This window comes from Sinocyclocheilus anshuiensis, unplaced genomic scaffold (assembly GCF_001515605.1).
Source record: "Sinocyclocheilus anshuiensis isolate Anshui unplaced genomic scaffold, SAMN03320099.WGS_v1.1 scaffold140, whole genome shotgun sequence".
Taxonomy (NCBI): Eukaryota; Metazoa; Chordata; class Actinopteri; order Cypriniformes; family Cyprinidae; genus Sinocyclocheilus; species Sinocyclocheilus anshuiensis.
Window position 1 is genome coordinate 2514916 of NW_015554147.1, and position 13673 is coordinate 2528588.

The 13673-nt window shown below is 38.6% G+C and overlaps 1 protein-coding gene across 1 annotated transcript in view; it reads right to left on the reverse strand.

Annotated features, from left to right (window-relative positions):
• Positions 1-12629, reverse strand: part of LOC107670607 (PTB-containing, cubilin and LRP1-interacting protein-like) — a 32120-nt gene extending 19491 nt beyond the window's left edge. Inside the window, exon 1 of the mRNA XM_016463250.1 lies at positions 12333-12629. Coding sequence (XP_016318736.1) covers positions 12333-12362 — 30 coding nt within the window. The 5' untranslated portion in view covers positions 12363-12629. The remainder of the gene's footprint in view (positions 1-12332) is intronic.
• Positions 12630-13673: the final 1044 nt, after the last annotated feature.

Sequence of the window (13673 nt, forward strand, 5' to 3'; positions counted from 1 at the left end):
CCCCCCAAAACTATCTTAACGATCAGGCCAGTGCTGCTTCCTCGAGAAAGTTTTTCATTCTCACGTGTTTTAAGTCTTGTCAGTTTAAACCTTAAAGTGATTTTAAGCCATTTAAGCCCAAGACATCTGAATGCGGTACTCACGCACTGTGATAGAGCGTTTCTATGCGCACCGCTCACACACCTGAAGTGCACAAACAGATAGCCTTCTCAGACAGCAGGTGAATACCAATGGCTGTCTTGAGAAGTATCTTTGTAAGCACAGTCGGTTGTTTTAAGGGAATGTAAACAGTGAAGAAAATATCAAATGTACATCAGTATAACGGATCCGTGCATTTCTTATGTAAATAATGTTAATCAAAAAGAGCAAAAGAAAAATTGTTCGCTGCTTTAATAGCTTTAATGGATATTTGCTTTTTTGTTAATGTTAATAAAGTAATTCGGTGTGACTACAGTAATACCGGGGGGGGTTGTTGGATGTTGGGGGGGCGTGAGTGAAATTAGACAAACTGGGGGGGCGCATGTCCTAAAAGGTTGAAAACCCCTGGTTTACATTATCAGTCATCGCTGACTGATCGCTGTACTTCAAAAAACTTGTGCACATCCCTATTAATAGTCCTACTATGTATTATATGTTGCTAGTGTTGTTGTTATGCTTAAATAAGTAGGCAGTTAAGAGGAAATTTCTTCTTAAGAATCTTTCGTGAATCCGGCCCCAGAAGACTATAGAGATGGAGCAATGGACACCTTCCATGAAAAACCACGTGTTTGTGTTTAACTGCAGTCATTGTCGTGTCCTGCTCTTTATTTGTCCTCAAATGTTTACCAAAATATATCTGTCTGTATTTCCACAGAGTCCTAATAAAATGACAATAATAAAAACATTGACAATTCAAACTTTTGGTATGTCGACCTTAAACTTCCCTTCCTGAAATAAGATATTGTTTTCCAAACTTTACCTCCTACAGAGCGAAGGGTTTCTCTCCAGAGAGAGAGAGAGAGAGTTTCTGAGAAACGGGGACATTCTCAGAGTAAAGTCCTCATTTCAGGAAAGCTCGACACACATTTTCTCCATTTACTTCAACAGTGGATGCACGTTTCTGTAACATAGGAGAGTTTTCAATGTGCTGATCCGCAGGAACAGTTTCACTTCTGTTTTTAGTGGCCAAAAATAACAAGTGCTGAAGAAACATCACATGAGCTTCAAAAAGAAGCTTTAGTACAAAAGCAAAGAGCACTGTCAACAATTTTGAATTATTTTGGATTTGCTAGACGTGACTGGTAATTGCATGTAATGAGAACAATGTGACCCAGCAAAAACAAAATCGTCATATATTGGATATTTAACTGTACATGCTCATTTCCCTTATTTTTATATTCAGATTACATGTGCTATTAATTTAAAAAAATGCTAACAATTAAATAACAAACAGCAAATCTCAAAATGCAATCTATTTTTCATATTTTCTATTAGGCCTGGGCGATAAAACGGTATCGATATTTATCGAAGGTAGACCCTCTTCGATAACGATAGAAAAAATGTTCGATATAGCGCACGATATAGGCACGTGCTATGAGTGACGCAGACAGCACACACAAACACATGCTGAATTGAGTGCTGTGCCAGCCTGGTGATGAGGAGATTGTGAATAAAGTAAAAAAATAAACATTTGCATTTGAATGCAAAAATAGTACAATCAAATGTTAGGTGTGCGTCTGGGAGCGTCATTAGGGGAGCGCGAGATGCGGTGATGATGATGTAAGTGACATTGTTGCATTTTAATGTTTTGTTAGTCTAGCCCACAAGACGCGCAGTTGCTGCGTTATTAAATCAAAATATTAGAGAAGTATAGTAGCTCAATGCGGAGAAGATCTTGATTAGGTTAAAACCAAAACCAAGCCATTCACACAGAACGCATATTCAGCGCATTTTTTAGACGGACATATGAAACATTATATCGTTGATAAATTTTTTTTTTAACTGAATTAAGCCAGTGGTTCCCAAGCATGTTCCTCCTTATAAGTACCCAATCAAAGGCTGTGTTTACACTTGGCATTAACATGCGATCACCATGGCAGGCAGATCGGATCATCAGTCAATCAGGACATGGCGCATTTACACTTGACAACATCAAGTGACTTTTATCTGGACTCTATCTGGATCTTCGGGAGAGAGGGGGCGGGGTTTTGCGTGACGTCGACCTGCGAATGCAGACATGATGGCTGGATTGCGTTTACATTACACTGATCCGATCACAATGCTTCCGCGACTACCTCTGGACCAGGACACGCTGATCAGAAGCGTGTTTACACTTGTCTTTTCAATGTGTAGGTGTATACAGGTTGCATGTTTAAGCCAAGTGTAAATGCAGCAAACACACTAGAATGCACTCATCTGTTCATCAGTAGTGACTTCAAGCCCAAAATAAATGGAGAGATATCCAAAATGTGGACTGATGGGGCCTCCAGGAATAGGGTTTGGGAATTTCACACTTGCTTTCATCACTCAAGTTTGAGTGCATTATTTGGAACATTTGCGTCATCAACATGAGTACTACAGCCAAATGGACCGAGGTGAGAAAAAGGGTGGCCTAATGTTGTTGTAAAGTTGTCTTGTTAAAATCAATGTCATAAAAACAACAAGAGATTTAAACCTAAAAAATAATAATAATAAAATACAATGCATCAGGACCACAGAACATGTCACAACGAGGCAATAAAATATAACCTACAGCAAAAATAAATAACTAAATAAATAACCACATACATACATACATATTGCTGAGCTTTACCTTGGTAAATCTGTCAAATAAGTTGCCCAAGTAGCAATTACCAGTCATAAAAATAGTACTTTTGTAGACTAAGTATCTGCACATGTAAATGTAGATAAGAAAGTGACTGTGAAAGAATCTAACCTACTTCTATGAAGTCTACAACATGCATCAAATAAAATAAAATATGCAATGTTTAAGCATGTGTTCAAGAAAGGGAGGTAGAAAACTTGTCAGATCTAAACTGTGAACCATGTATAAATGCATGTGCCTCCTGCCTGCTGTGTGTGGGTGAGAGATGGACTAAACTGTGTTAGTGTTTAACACATTATACGGGCGTTTGTGGGTCTGTCCTGCAGTGATGGGTTTAACAAGACCAGGAGTGTCTCTGTTCATTCATATATCACTCACAGACAGAGACAGAAAGAGAAAAACATGAGAGAGCTGGAGTGAGTTAGCAAAGTAGTGAGACAATGGAAACGGATCAGGCAGATCTCTGGCGGCTATCAGCTTGATTACATCTGACAAGTCTCGTATTTCATCCGCACGCAGATTTAGCTGACTTCTGGCGACATTCCTCAGCAATTTGGTCTCAAAAATATAGGCCAGAAATGCATAAACAGAGTCTTCGCGGCATATTTTGAGTTAAATGCAACAGTCTTCACAATGCCTGCCAATATCTGCAACAATTCAAAACACCGTTGTTGGCTTTCACTGCTGCCAAAGGCCTTCGCTTCATGACTTCCACAACTGAACTAAAAAAGCCATGAGTTTGCCATCTTCACTCATCTTCAGGGACATTTGTAGCCCCTACGACTATGATTCAGGCAATGTTTTCAAATTTAGTTGAACTGTTTGGTCCGAACTTGAGTTAGAAACTCCCCCATCCAAGTCTCAATGGTCTGTGCTCAAGATATTTTCACGTTTTATTCTACAACATAAAATGCATCAGTAATACCCCCTGGTGATTTTTTAAAGCTATTACCAACAAGTGGTTAAATGAGACTAAAGAGGTTGTGAGGAACGGGTAAACTCATCTACACACTAGTCACTTTCACAGCCTCATTGTGTTTATAATCTCGTGCTTGCAAACTATTCTAACTCAAACTTTCATGGAAAATGTTTCGATAAAGACTGAAAGTTGTTGAAAGCTTAGTATTGGTGTCGTTGAAGCCATGCAACTGTGACGTAGTTCATTTATAGCCTTCATTTAGCTTTTTACTTCTACTGATTGTATACAGGCTTCAAAATTCATAAAAGATGTGTTTATTTGTGAAGATTGTCACAAAGAATCGCAACTTTTCTTGGACAAACAGCTTATTTTCTGCAATAATCCAAAAGCCAGTTTAAAAATCCTACTGGGTTTTTCACAAGGGAACCAGGGTGATACGAACATCTGGGTTGACCTACAAAAATATATAAATCACTGCAGTAATCTATTAAGTTTCCTACAAAACTCTATAGATTGAAAACCTGCTGAAAGCTATATTTGCCTTGATGAATTTATCGGCTAAATGAAATATTTTGCATTCAGTGAACAAACAAATTCAAACTGACAAAACAAAGTAGTGTTACTTAAGACAAATGAATCGCATGGCATTTACAGCTCAGGCGATTGGCTCAAAATGTGCCCAACAAAACTTTGCAAGAGATGCAAAGAATGCGAGTTGCTCTCCAAAGGCGATTTATTGGCCTATTTGAAAGCCGACTTTTACACAGAGATGGTATACACCAATGGTAGGTTGCTAAGAATGAGAGTGTGTCCAGACAAAGCTCGTAAGTTCCAGTGTGGGTGCCTGTCGGGGTTTGGGTATAACTTTATGAGGGTCCGTGTTGCGTTTCACATGGACCCGCAAGGGCCAAGTCAGGACAGACATGTAGGAGGTTGCGTGCTGCCATTGGTGGATACAAAAATCCAACAAAAATGGCGTGGGAAGATGCCAATGGCAGCAGAAAACCTCAAAGTCAACGCTGGCCCCACCCACCTTCCTAAAAACACCAATCAATGTCAACTAGTACAAGTACCACTCACACATTCGCACAAATAAAAATATGCATCAGTTAACTGTAAATGCATTCATTTTCACATATTTTTCAGATGCATTTGCACACGCACCCAGACCCCAACATAAGCTCTCTGTGAACCCTGTGAGAGAGTCCTGCCAGACACTAGACAGACAGACATATCTGTGGTTTACCCTCAAACTCACTCAACACACACACACACACACACTCAAACCAAATTATATTCTTGGAAACTCTGCATTGTAACAGAATAAGGCCGTATTGTACTGCAGTTCTCTCAATTAATCCTTTAAAGAACACCCAAAAACACATACTTCACACAAATGCCAAACCCAAATCTCTCCTCTCCATGCGAGCGCGCTACAGAAAGACTGGATTTAACTTTGAAGGTGGGTTCACTTCAGTTCACTTATAACAACATAAACAATGGAACAAGGTGGGATGGAAATTTCTACAACAAGCAATTTTGTAATGGGACAAGGAATTAGCAACTAACAAGGGCGTCTTTTCCAGATAGACCTTGGTGTTTTAGTAAAATAACTTATTTAAGAGTCAAAAATCAAGGTACCTCTGACGAGCTATTCGAGAAACAGGATTGCACCCACCTGCCTATCTTAGTGCCCCATCATGCCCTTTTTAAGGTTAATAATGTTGTTTTGGGAGTCTCCTACAATAGGTTTACATGCATGCAAGGTCAAAAAACGTTTTCATTGTCCCAAAATATGCATTTAATATCACCTCATTTTCCAATGATTCTCATACGATTTGTTTGAAGCAGTTCAAAGATTCAGTCTCTTTAAACCCCTCATTTACGTGAGTCTACTCTGCTCTGATTGGTCAGATGGCCCAGTCCGTTGTTATTGGTCTACTGCGCACAGCGCAGGTTGCAAACGATACGCCTATTGCCATAGTTCTGTATTTTGAACGCTCGATAGAAAAAAATATAAACATCTATTATTTATCATACTTACAGGTTGTGATTCAGTGGAGCCAGCTGGTCCAAATAAACTGGGTACTGAGCCATCTTTCAAGAGAAAGCGTTTGTGAATCCCGCGTCAAACTCCCTGAGATTAGAGAAGCAGTCGGCAGTAAAAATGATGGAAACACAAAAAAAGATTGGGGTTGTACTGCTGAGAATTTTAACCACTGATTTTTTGCAGCCTCATCTTTCGGAAGTGAAAATAAAACAAATTTACTTAAGACACAGCGTCTTCTTGAAATGATGTTAACCACACGAACAAGCTACAGTGCTTGAGGACGGGTCGCCGGCCAACGTAGAACATAGGCAGGCATTATGCAAATGTGTTACCCTGTGACGTGTAGCCATCACGGAAGTGGGATTCGAATTACTGACGACTCGTTCAGGCTGTTCAGAGTCGATTCTTTCTTTTAGGAGACAATAACTATATTTATTGCGCACTTTCGGCTTTACAACTTTGCAGATCGTGTGCATTCACATACAGCTACATTACACACTGCATGAAAGACTATGAATATTCAAAATGGCATAATAGGGGCACTTTAAAAATTTGTATTTCTCTGAACTCAATTCTATGATATTTTGAACTTAACTTCAGACAATTTTATGTTACGTTATGGTAGTATTTATAGCCTGAAAATTTAGTTATTTGCACTTATAATTAGCTTTGAATTATGATCTGAGGCTTTGTGAACTAAACTGTCAGGATATGACATTTTAAACTTATGTTGCATTCAATAAGTGTAGAAAATCTGGAAATATTGTTTTAGCTTTTACTCAAAAAAAAAAAAATACAACCTGTCTTAAAGGGATAGTTCACTCAAAAATGGAAGCTGTCATCATTTACTCACCCTCAAGTATGAGTTTCTTTCTTCTGTTAACACCAAAGAAGATATTTTAAAAAATGTTGGGAAACAAACAGTTGCCAGTAGCCAACCACTGACTTAATTTTTTTCCCCATACCATAGAAGTCAATGGTTACCAGCAGCTGTTTGTTCTCCAAAGTTTTTCAAAATATCTTCTTTTGTGCTCAGCAGAAGAAAGAAACTCATACAAGTTTGGAAAACTTGAGGGTGAGTAAATGATGACAATTTTCATTTTTGGGTGAACAATCCCTCTAACAAAGACTGATTTTAGAACTGCATCCTATATTGAGCAAGAGGGAAATGAAATTTAAGTGTTAATAATGATGACTATGTAGATATATGGAAGGGAAAGAAGAACTTCTTGCATTCGTTGTAAGTTTCAGCTTGTAACAAATAAAAATATATTTTGAGGTATAGAAATAAATCAATGTTGGCATAATATGCAATGTGGGCATAATTTCTGCTGTCTTGGGCATTTGAACATGATTTTAAGTCCTGCTGAGACTGGCTTAGGCTGCCATACTGATCACCAGCAAAATCTAAAGGGATATTTCACTAACTAATGGAAATTTGGTCAATGTTTACCCACCCACACATTGTGTTCAGCTCACTGACTTACTAAATGATCCAGTCTCAGATGTTTACATCTCACTGGATGGGATATTTATAATTGAATAACATTTTAAATTTCAGTCTATTCCTCATTCAAAGCTATTATAGAACTTTAGGAAACATTAAATATGGTGCAACAAGTCAAACCAATCACTTTTACGGTGCTTATGCAAGCTAGAAAGCTTGCGTTGCATGGAAAACAGCCGTTATATGTCCTCTTTTTAAGTTCTGCAAAATAAATAAATAAAATGAAAAAATACATAAAGCATAAATGGGTTTGGAATAGGGCTGCACGATAAATCGCATGCGATATTTAATGCACATCTTATCAGTAAAGCCGGTACAAAAACACATAATACAGAACGGCTCCAGATCACAGAACGGGAGAGAAGAGAATGAGACTGAGCATCGCCATCAACACAGCGATGCCCGTTGCCATGGAAACGCCACAAAAAGAGAGCCTGCTGGTAGTCATGGTTACCATGCAGCGGACACGGAGAGTGCTTCAGTGCATTCTGAGAAAAGTGTGTTGGGAAAGAATGAGTGCACACGAGTGTTTGTGTGCGGAGGGCTGGAGAATTAGATCTTGTTTCAATGCATTGTAAGAAAATCAATCAAGTCTCTTTGTTAATTGCAACATCAGGCCACTGCCCTAGCAATAGTATAACTGTGCCTGGGTGGTCTTTGGGATCACTATTGGGAAAGTACTATGCTCATATCACAGTGAGACCCTCACGATGCCGTGATCTGTGGTGCAAAGAATGTGTGTTTGTGTAACACTAGATTACACTGGGCAGAACGTTCTGTATTATCTTAGATAGCAATGCTGGAGTGATGTGAAGCATGTCTGTCTCAAAACTTCATAAAAATATCACTCACTCACTCACTCACTCACTCACACACTCACACACTCACACACTCACACACACACACACACACACACACACACACACACACACACGACAGTAGTTCCAGTTTGACTGTAGAAAATTTCCAGTTTGACTGAAGTCCCCAACTCAACTGATCTTAACTTGTTTTCAATCCAGAATATCTTGGATTTATTGCGAGTTAAAATGAATCAACTTGAGTGATAATTTCAAATAATCCTTTCTTTAAAAAAAAAAAAAAAAAAAAAGGAAAAGGCTGGATAACAGTAGTGTACTTACAATGGAAAATAAAGGGTCCAATCCGTAAATGTTGTAGTATAGCCACAAGATGAGCATTCGTGGTTAAAAGTAGGGCTGTGCGATATTGAAAAAAAAAAATGCGATATGCGATACCTTGTTAAAAAATGCGATATTCGATATGCGATACGATATTGCTTAAAGAAACTATTTTTGATTGGCATTTAATCTCCTATCTTAATCTCCTAATTAATTTTTGGGCTACCAAAATCTGAAGAGTACCTGCCCGAAGGGCTACCAGGGATTTTGAAATTTTGCGAGCCCTGGGCACATAAATGACAATCCCACATGTGGGACCATACCACTGAAAAGGTTAATAAGCATGAGATGTTTCACATTTATCAGAGAACTAAACCACAATTACTACATGCCGTCTCAGATCCAAATGAGAACTTGCGCTGTCTTATTTCAAAATTAGCAAAGTGTGAAAACACAAGTACGTGCTGGTCTGCACAAAGTCAATGAATCACAAGGGTCTACTCAAAAACCAATGGATCTTGAGGCTGGTTCTGGCTTGTTGAGATCCAAAAGAGTGGTGTTACGCTGGGTGGAGCGCTGCGAGAGGACAAAACTCTTGATGTCAATATATTTTTTGACTATTGCTAACATATCGCTGATTATACTTATTATGATATATAAGATCCTATTGTTACTGTACATGAGATCTGATTGTATAGTGTTTGATGGTATAATCGCATCAGATTCAAATCTCCATGATGTAATGCTCTTAATACATCCCAAGGAAAACACTGAATCCTACTAAATCCAGTCTTTTATGAGATTATAAAGAGTTCACCCCAGATCCAGAAAACTGGACTGTATGCAAACAGTCCTACAGCATATTAGCTGTCTTTATGTACTCATCTTAAAATGTATTACTATGTACATAGACTCTTAATAATAACGGTTTCATAAGTAGGTTTTCACAGCAAAGCCATAGAAGAACCATTTTTGGCTCTCCAAAGAACCTTTCAGTGATCAGTATTTATTAAAAAAAAACAAACATTTTTTCTTAGTGTGAAGAACATTTCAATTATCTAAAGAACCCTTTTCCACTATAAAGAACTGTAAAGGTCACAAGAATGTTAAGTTCTTCATGGAACCATCAAAGCCAATAAAGAACCTTTATTTTTAAGAGCAATATAGTGCTGTTACACTGATTTAATGTAACATAATTGCATCTGCAATTAGTTATAATATTGTACTTAATACAGGAAATATGCCTCTTAATTTGAACACCAGTGTAAATAATACAATTATAACAGAATTCACACATTAACATTTGAGAGAGTAAATTATGGATATTTTTTACATATCAAGTACAATGCTTTTCCTTTTATGTACATAGTATGTGTACAGTAAGAAAGCATTAGGAATATGCTTCAACACTGGGATTTATTAATGATGAAAATGGTGTCCACTGACAGGAGTAAGCATTTTCCTGAAATACGTACTATGTTTGAGCTTTTAACGGTGATAAACTCAAAACAGGGACTTCTGTGGATTTAGGTCATGGATCATGGTCTACTAAGGCACAGGTTGGTTCAGAATAGGGCAGGGCAATAAAACAATAATGATATCACGATATAATTTTCCTCGATAAAACGATAACAAGAGTTAGATAAATGTTCAATATAATGTTTATGTGCCAAAAGCGTAATGAAACAGCACTAAACAGTACAGTTTATTACAGTACTTTTTGTGATTAAGCTATAGCATTTGTGCATTTATAATAAATGTATTATTTAGACTACTGCTTTTCATACAAATACCTACAAACCATATAAGTTACATTTTTACCATTGTAACCATATGTGTGGTTTTAACTGTGGTTATCATGATCTAAATGTATGGTAAGAAACTCAAACAGTCAGAATAATTACATTTCACCACATAAAAATGAGGTTGTTACAATTTTTTACAGATGTTACTGTTTTTGATAATGAACATAAATTTGCATCTGCATCCTAACTCAAGCTGCTACTACTGTCAACTCAAGCTACTGTGAAATGTGCATTTCTAAGAGACAATTTTTTTTAAAAATTATTATTGTTGCAGCCAGCACTGCAAACTGTGCTGACAATGCACGTGAGCATGCAGAAACTAAAAAGTAATTTTTTCTATTATATTTATTTTGTTAAGGAAACATGACTGGAAAAGTGTAAAGAATTCAAAAATGTGAAGTGTTTGTCATGTTCTGACCATAAAGTGCATTTTAAAACCACAATTAAGGATCTGGTTTCTACAATTTTCACATTTAGGAGCAAAATCTGCCTTTAAACTTGAAAGAAATAAAGATTTGCAATTTATCGTGATAATTATCGATACCAACTGATATGAAAAAAAAAAAAAAAAAAAAGTATAGTGATAATTGTTTTGGCCATATCGGCCAGCCCTAGATCAGAGGCTAATCTACTGGATTGGTTCAGAAAGTTTTTCTAATCTACTGGATTGGTTTCAGAAAGAGTTTGCACAGAACTGTGATAGATTACTACAATCTGGCTGTTTTTACATGGATTTAAATTGTTTATAGTGGTTTGATACAAGCATTTTGCTACACATAGCAGCACATTTTGGTGATCAAATCAGTCGAAGCAGCTTTACTACGCTATTTAATCAGTGTCACCAATACCAAACTCTGTGAGGAAAGATTGTGCAAGTACATCTGGCAAAGCCCGTCCCGCTTCACATCTGGATAATATTACAAACAGAGGAGACGTGAAGCCCAGCACCCCAGGAGATAAAAATACTTGACGTGAACTTTTCTTTTTTTATTTTGAAGGAGATTTGCAGGTAACTGCTGGACGTTTATAACTGGATGAATCCGAACGCTTGGAGAAATCTGGCTAAATATTCTGCACAGAAACTGGATGCCAGATGCCAAAAACAAGACGCACAGCTCGTCAACAGATGTGCTGTATGTGTAAACCTGGTTTGAGATGCCGTTCAGATATTATCAGGCATCTTGAAATGTTTAAACTTGACTTTCGGACTTAAAAACACTCACTGTGGTGGCACGATTTGCAGCAACAATCAATGCCATGCGCACTTCAGGATTCCCACACCTTTTTAACCAATTTCCATTTGTGATTAGTGGATGGGGATTAACCCCTGCAAGAAAATTCAGTTTAAACTGGTATCTGGTTATTAGCTAGCTCAAGCTGGTCATTAGCCGGCTGACCAGCTTCAAAGACCATCTTAACCTGGTGTGGCCAGCTGGTAGCTAGTTTGTTGCAGCTAATGACCAGTTAACAACCAGTGTGGACCAGCTAAAAACCTGCTGCCATGTTCCAAACCACAGCATGCAGCTTACACTGGATTTCCCATCTAAAAAAAAAAGCTGGTCTTACAGAGATTTTAAGCACTTTTCAGTTTGAAAGAACATTAGAGGCCAGCCTATACCAGTCGAAACCAACTTTGGCTGTTGTGCAGTGAATTAGTAATTGTAATGACTTTTCTAGGCCTAGAAACCAGTGTTAAAACGCACTGATATTTCCAGGGCTTTCCCTGGTGCTTACAAACAGCGCAAACGCGTCCCGTGTGAACGCAAGGCCAGGAGCACAGCAAGTTCCAGCCGTTTCACAGACTGCAGACACACCAATGGTGTGAAATGGCCTTGAGTCTGGAACGGCATGATATGATTTAGAAAGAACTGCGAAACTTCTGCTCTATTTTGCGAGCGGACTCGCAGCTGCAGTCCAGACGCTCTGAGCTTCAGCCAGGAGCAGCGATACAAAGTTGAAGAGCCGCGCAGCGCCAGTGTAACAGTTCATCAGATAAACGGCAGCTGAATGGGGTTTGCTGGATGATTAGCTTTTGTGGCAACACACCGCGTCTCCAAAGTGAACGACAGACAACAAAAGCGTTTCTTACAGTAATTAGACGTCCAGTCTTACCTGCAATCGCTCGGACGCAGGCTGCCACATTTTAGTAGATGATACGCTCGATTGTCAGGCTGGAAACAGGGATAGTCCAGCTATAACATCTGCTCGCTGACGGCGCGTTCTCGCTCCTTCTGTCTCCTCAAGCAATCCCGAGGAAAAAAATACAGGGACCGTGAATTCCAACGGTGCGCAAGAACGAAACTCCGCCTGCGAAAACACGCACAGGCTTTTTCTTTCTTTCTCTGTCCCTCTGTGTCCTCCGCCCCCTCTCTCGACTGCTGTTGTTCCCAGACTGACCTAAAGAGGGCGCCACTTACTGGAGCGCTGCAGATGTTAAAGGGATAGTTCACCCAAAAATGAAAGTGACGTTTATCTGCATACCCCCAGGGCATCCAAGATGTAGGTGACTTTGTTTCTTCAGTAGAACACATTTGATGATTTTTAAGTCCAACCGTTGCAGTCTATCAGTCTTATAATGCATGGCAATGGTAACAAAATGGTAAGCAGATAAACATCAAATTTTCATTTTTGGATGAACTATCCCTTTAACTGCCTTTCAGTCCACCACAGTTGTCACAAGGGGCGTTTCTAGCCTTTCATCAGTACTGAGGTAGCCTACAGTCCCCCTCCCATCAAAAAAGTATGACCATATTTTGAGACGTTTTTGTATATAAATGACTATGAATCCTCGTTTACCTACAGTACAGAGGCATATGTGTGTGTATATTTATATGTATATATAGCTAAATGCACATGCATACATGTATATAAGAAATATTTATGTATGTGTGTTTATTTTGGTTGCAATTAATCGATTTGACAGCCTTAGTATATATTTGTAAAGATAAAAAATTGGCATCTTCCACAGTATATGTATTTATGTAATAGCTTAACAGCAAAACTTTTGCGAGCCAAACACACACAGAGGGACATAACATTTAAATAAATACAGATCTTCAAAGTTAGATATTTCTAGACAGATACTTCTGCTATCGAGCATGAATGCTCATATGACAACTAGTCCCATTCTGATTTAGTAAGACTGAAATTTATAAGTAGGTTTAAACCAGATGTCCACTGAATGCATGAGTGTTTCGGGGGCACAAAGAGAAGCAGTGTGATAAAACCAGACCTTCTGAGACCCTCATGATGTCACAGGTCAGAGACTGACCCTACCTGTCTATAAATGGCGTGTTAAATTAGGATTTTCCAGGATTTACAAGCAGTTAAATGACCAAATGTACTTTACACCCATCAGTGCTGTGTTGTGCCGTGCCAGGTGGGGGGTGGGGGCCCTTTCGGTCTGATCTATTCTACCGAGGGGACCATATTCTACCCCCCCCCCCCCCCCCC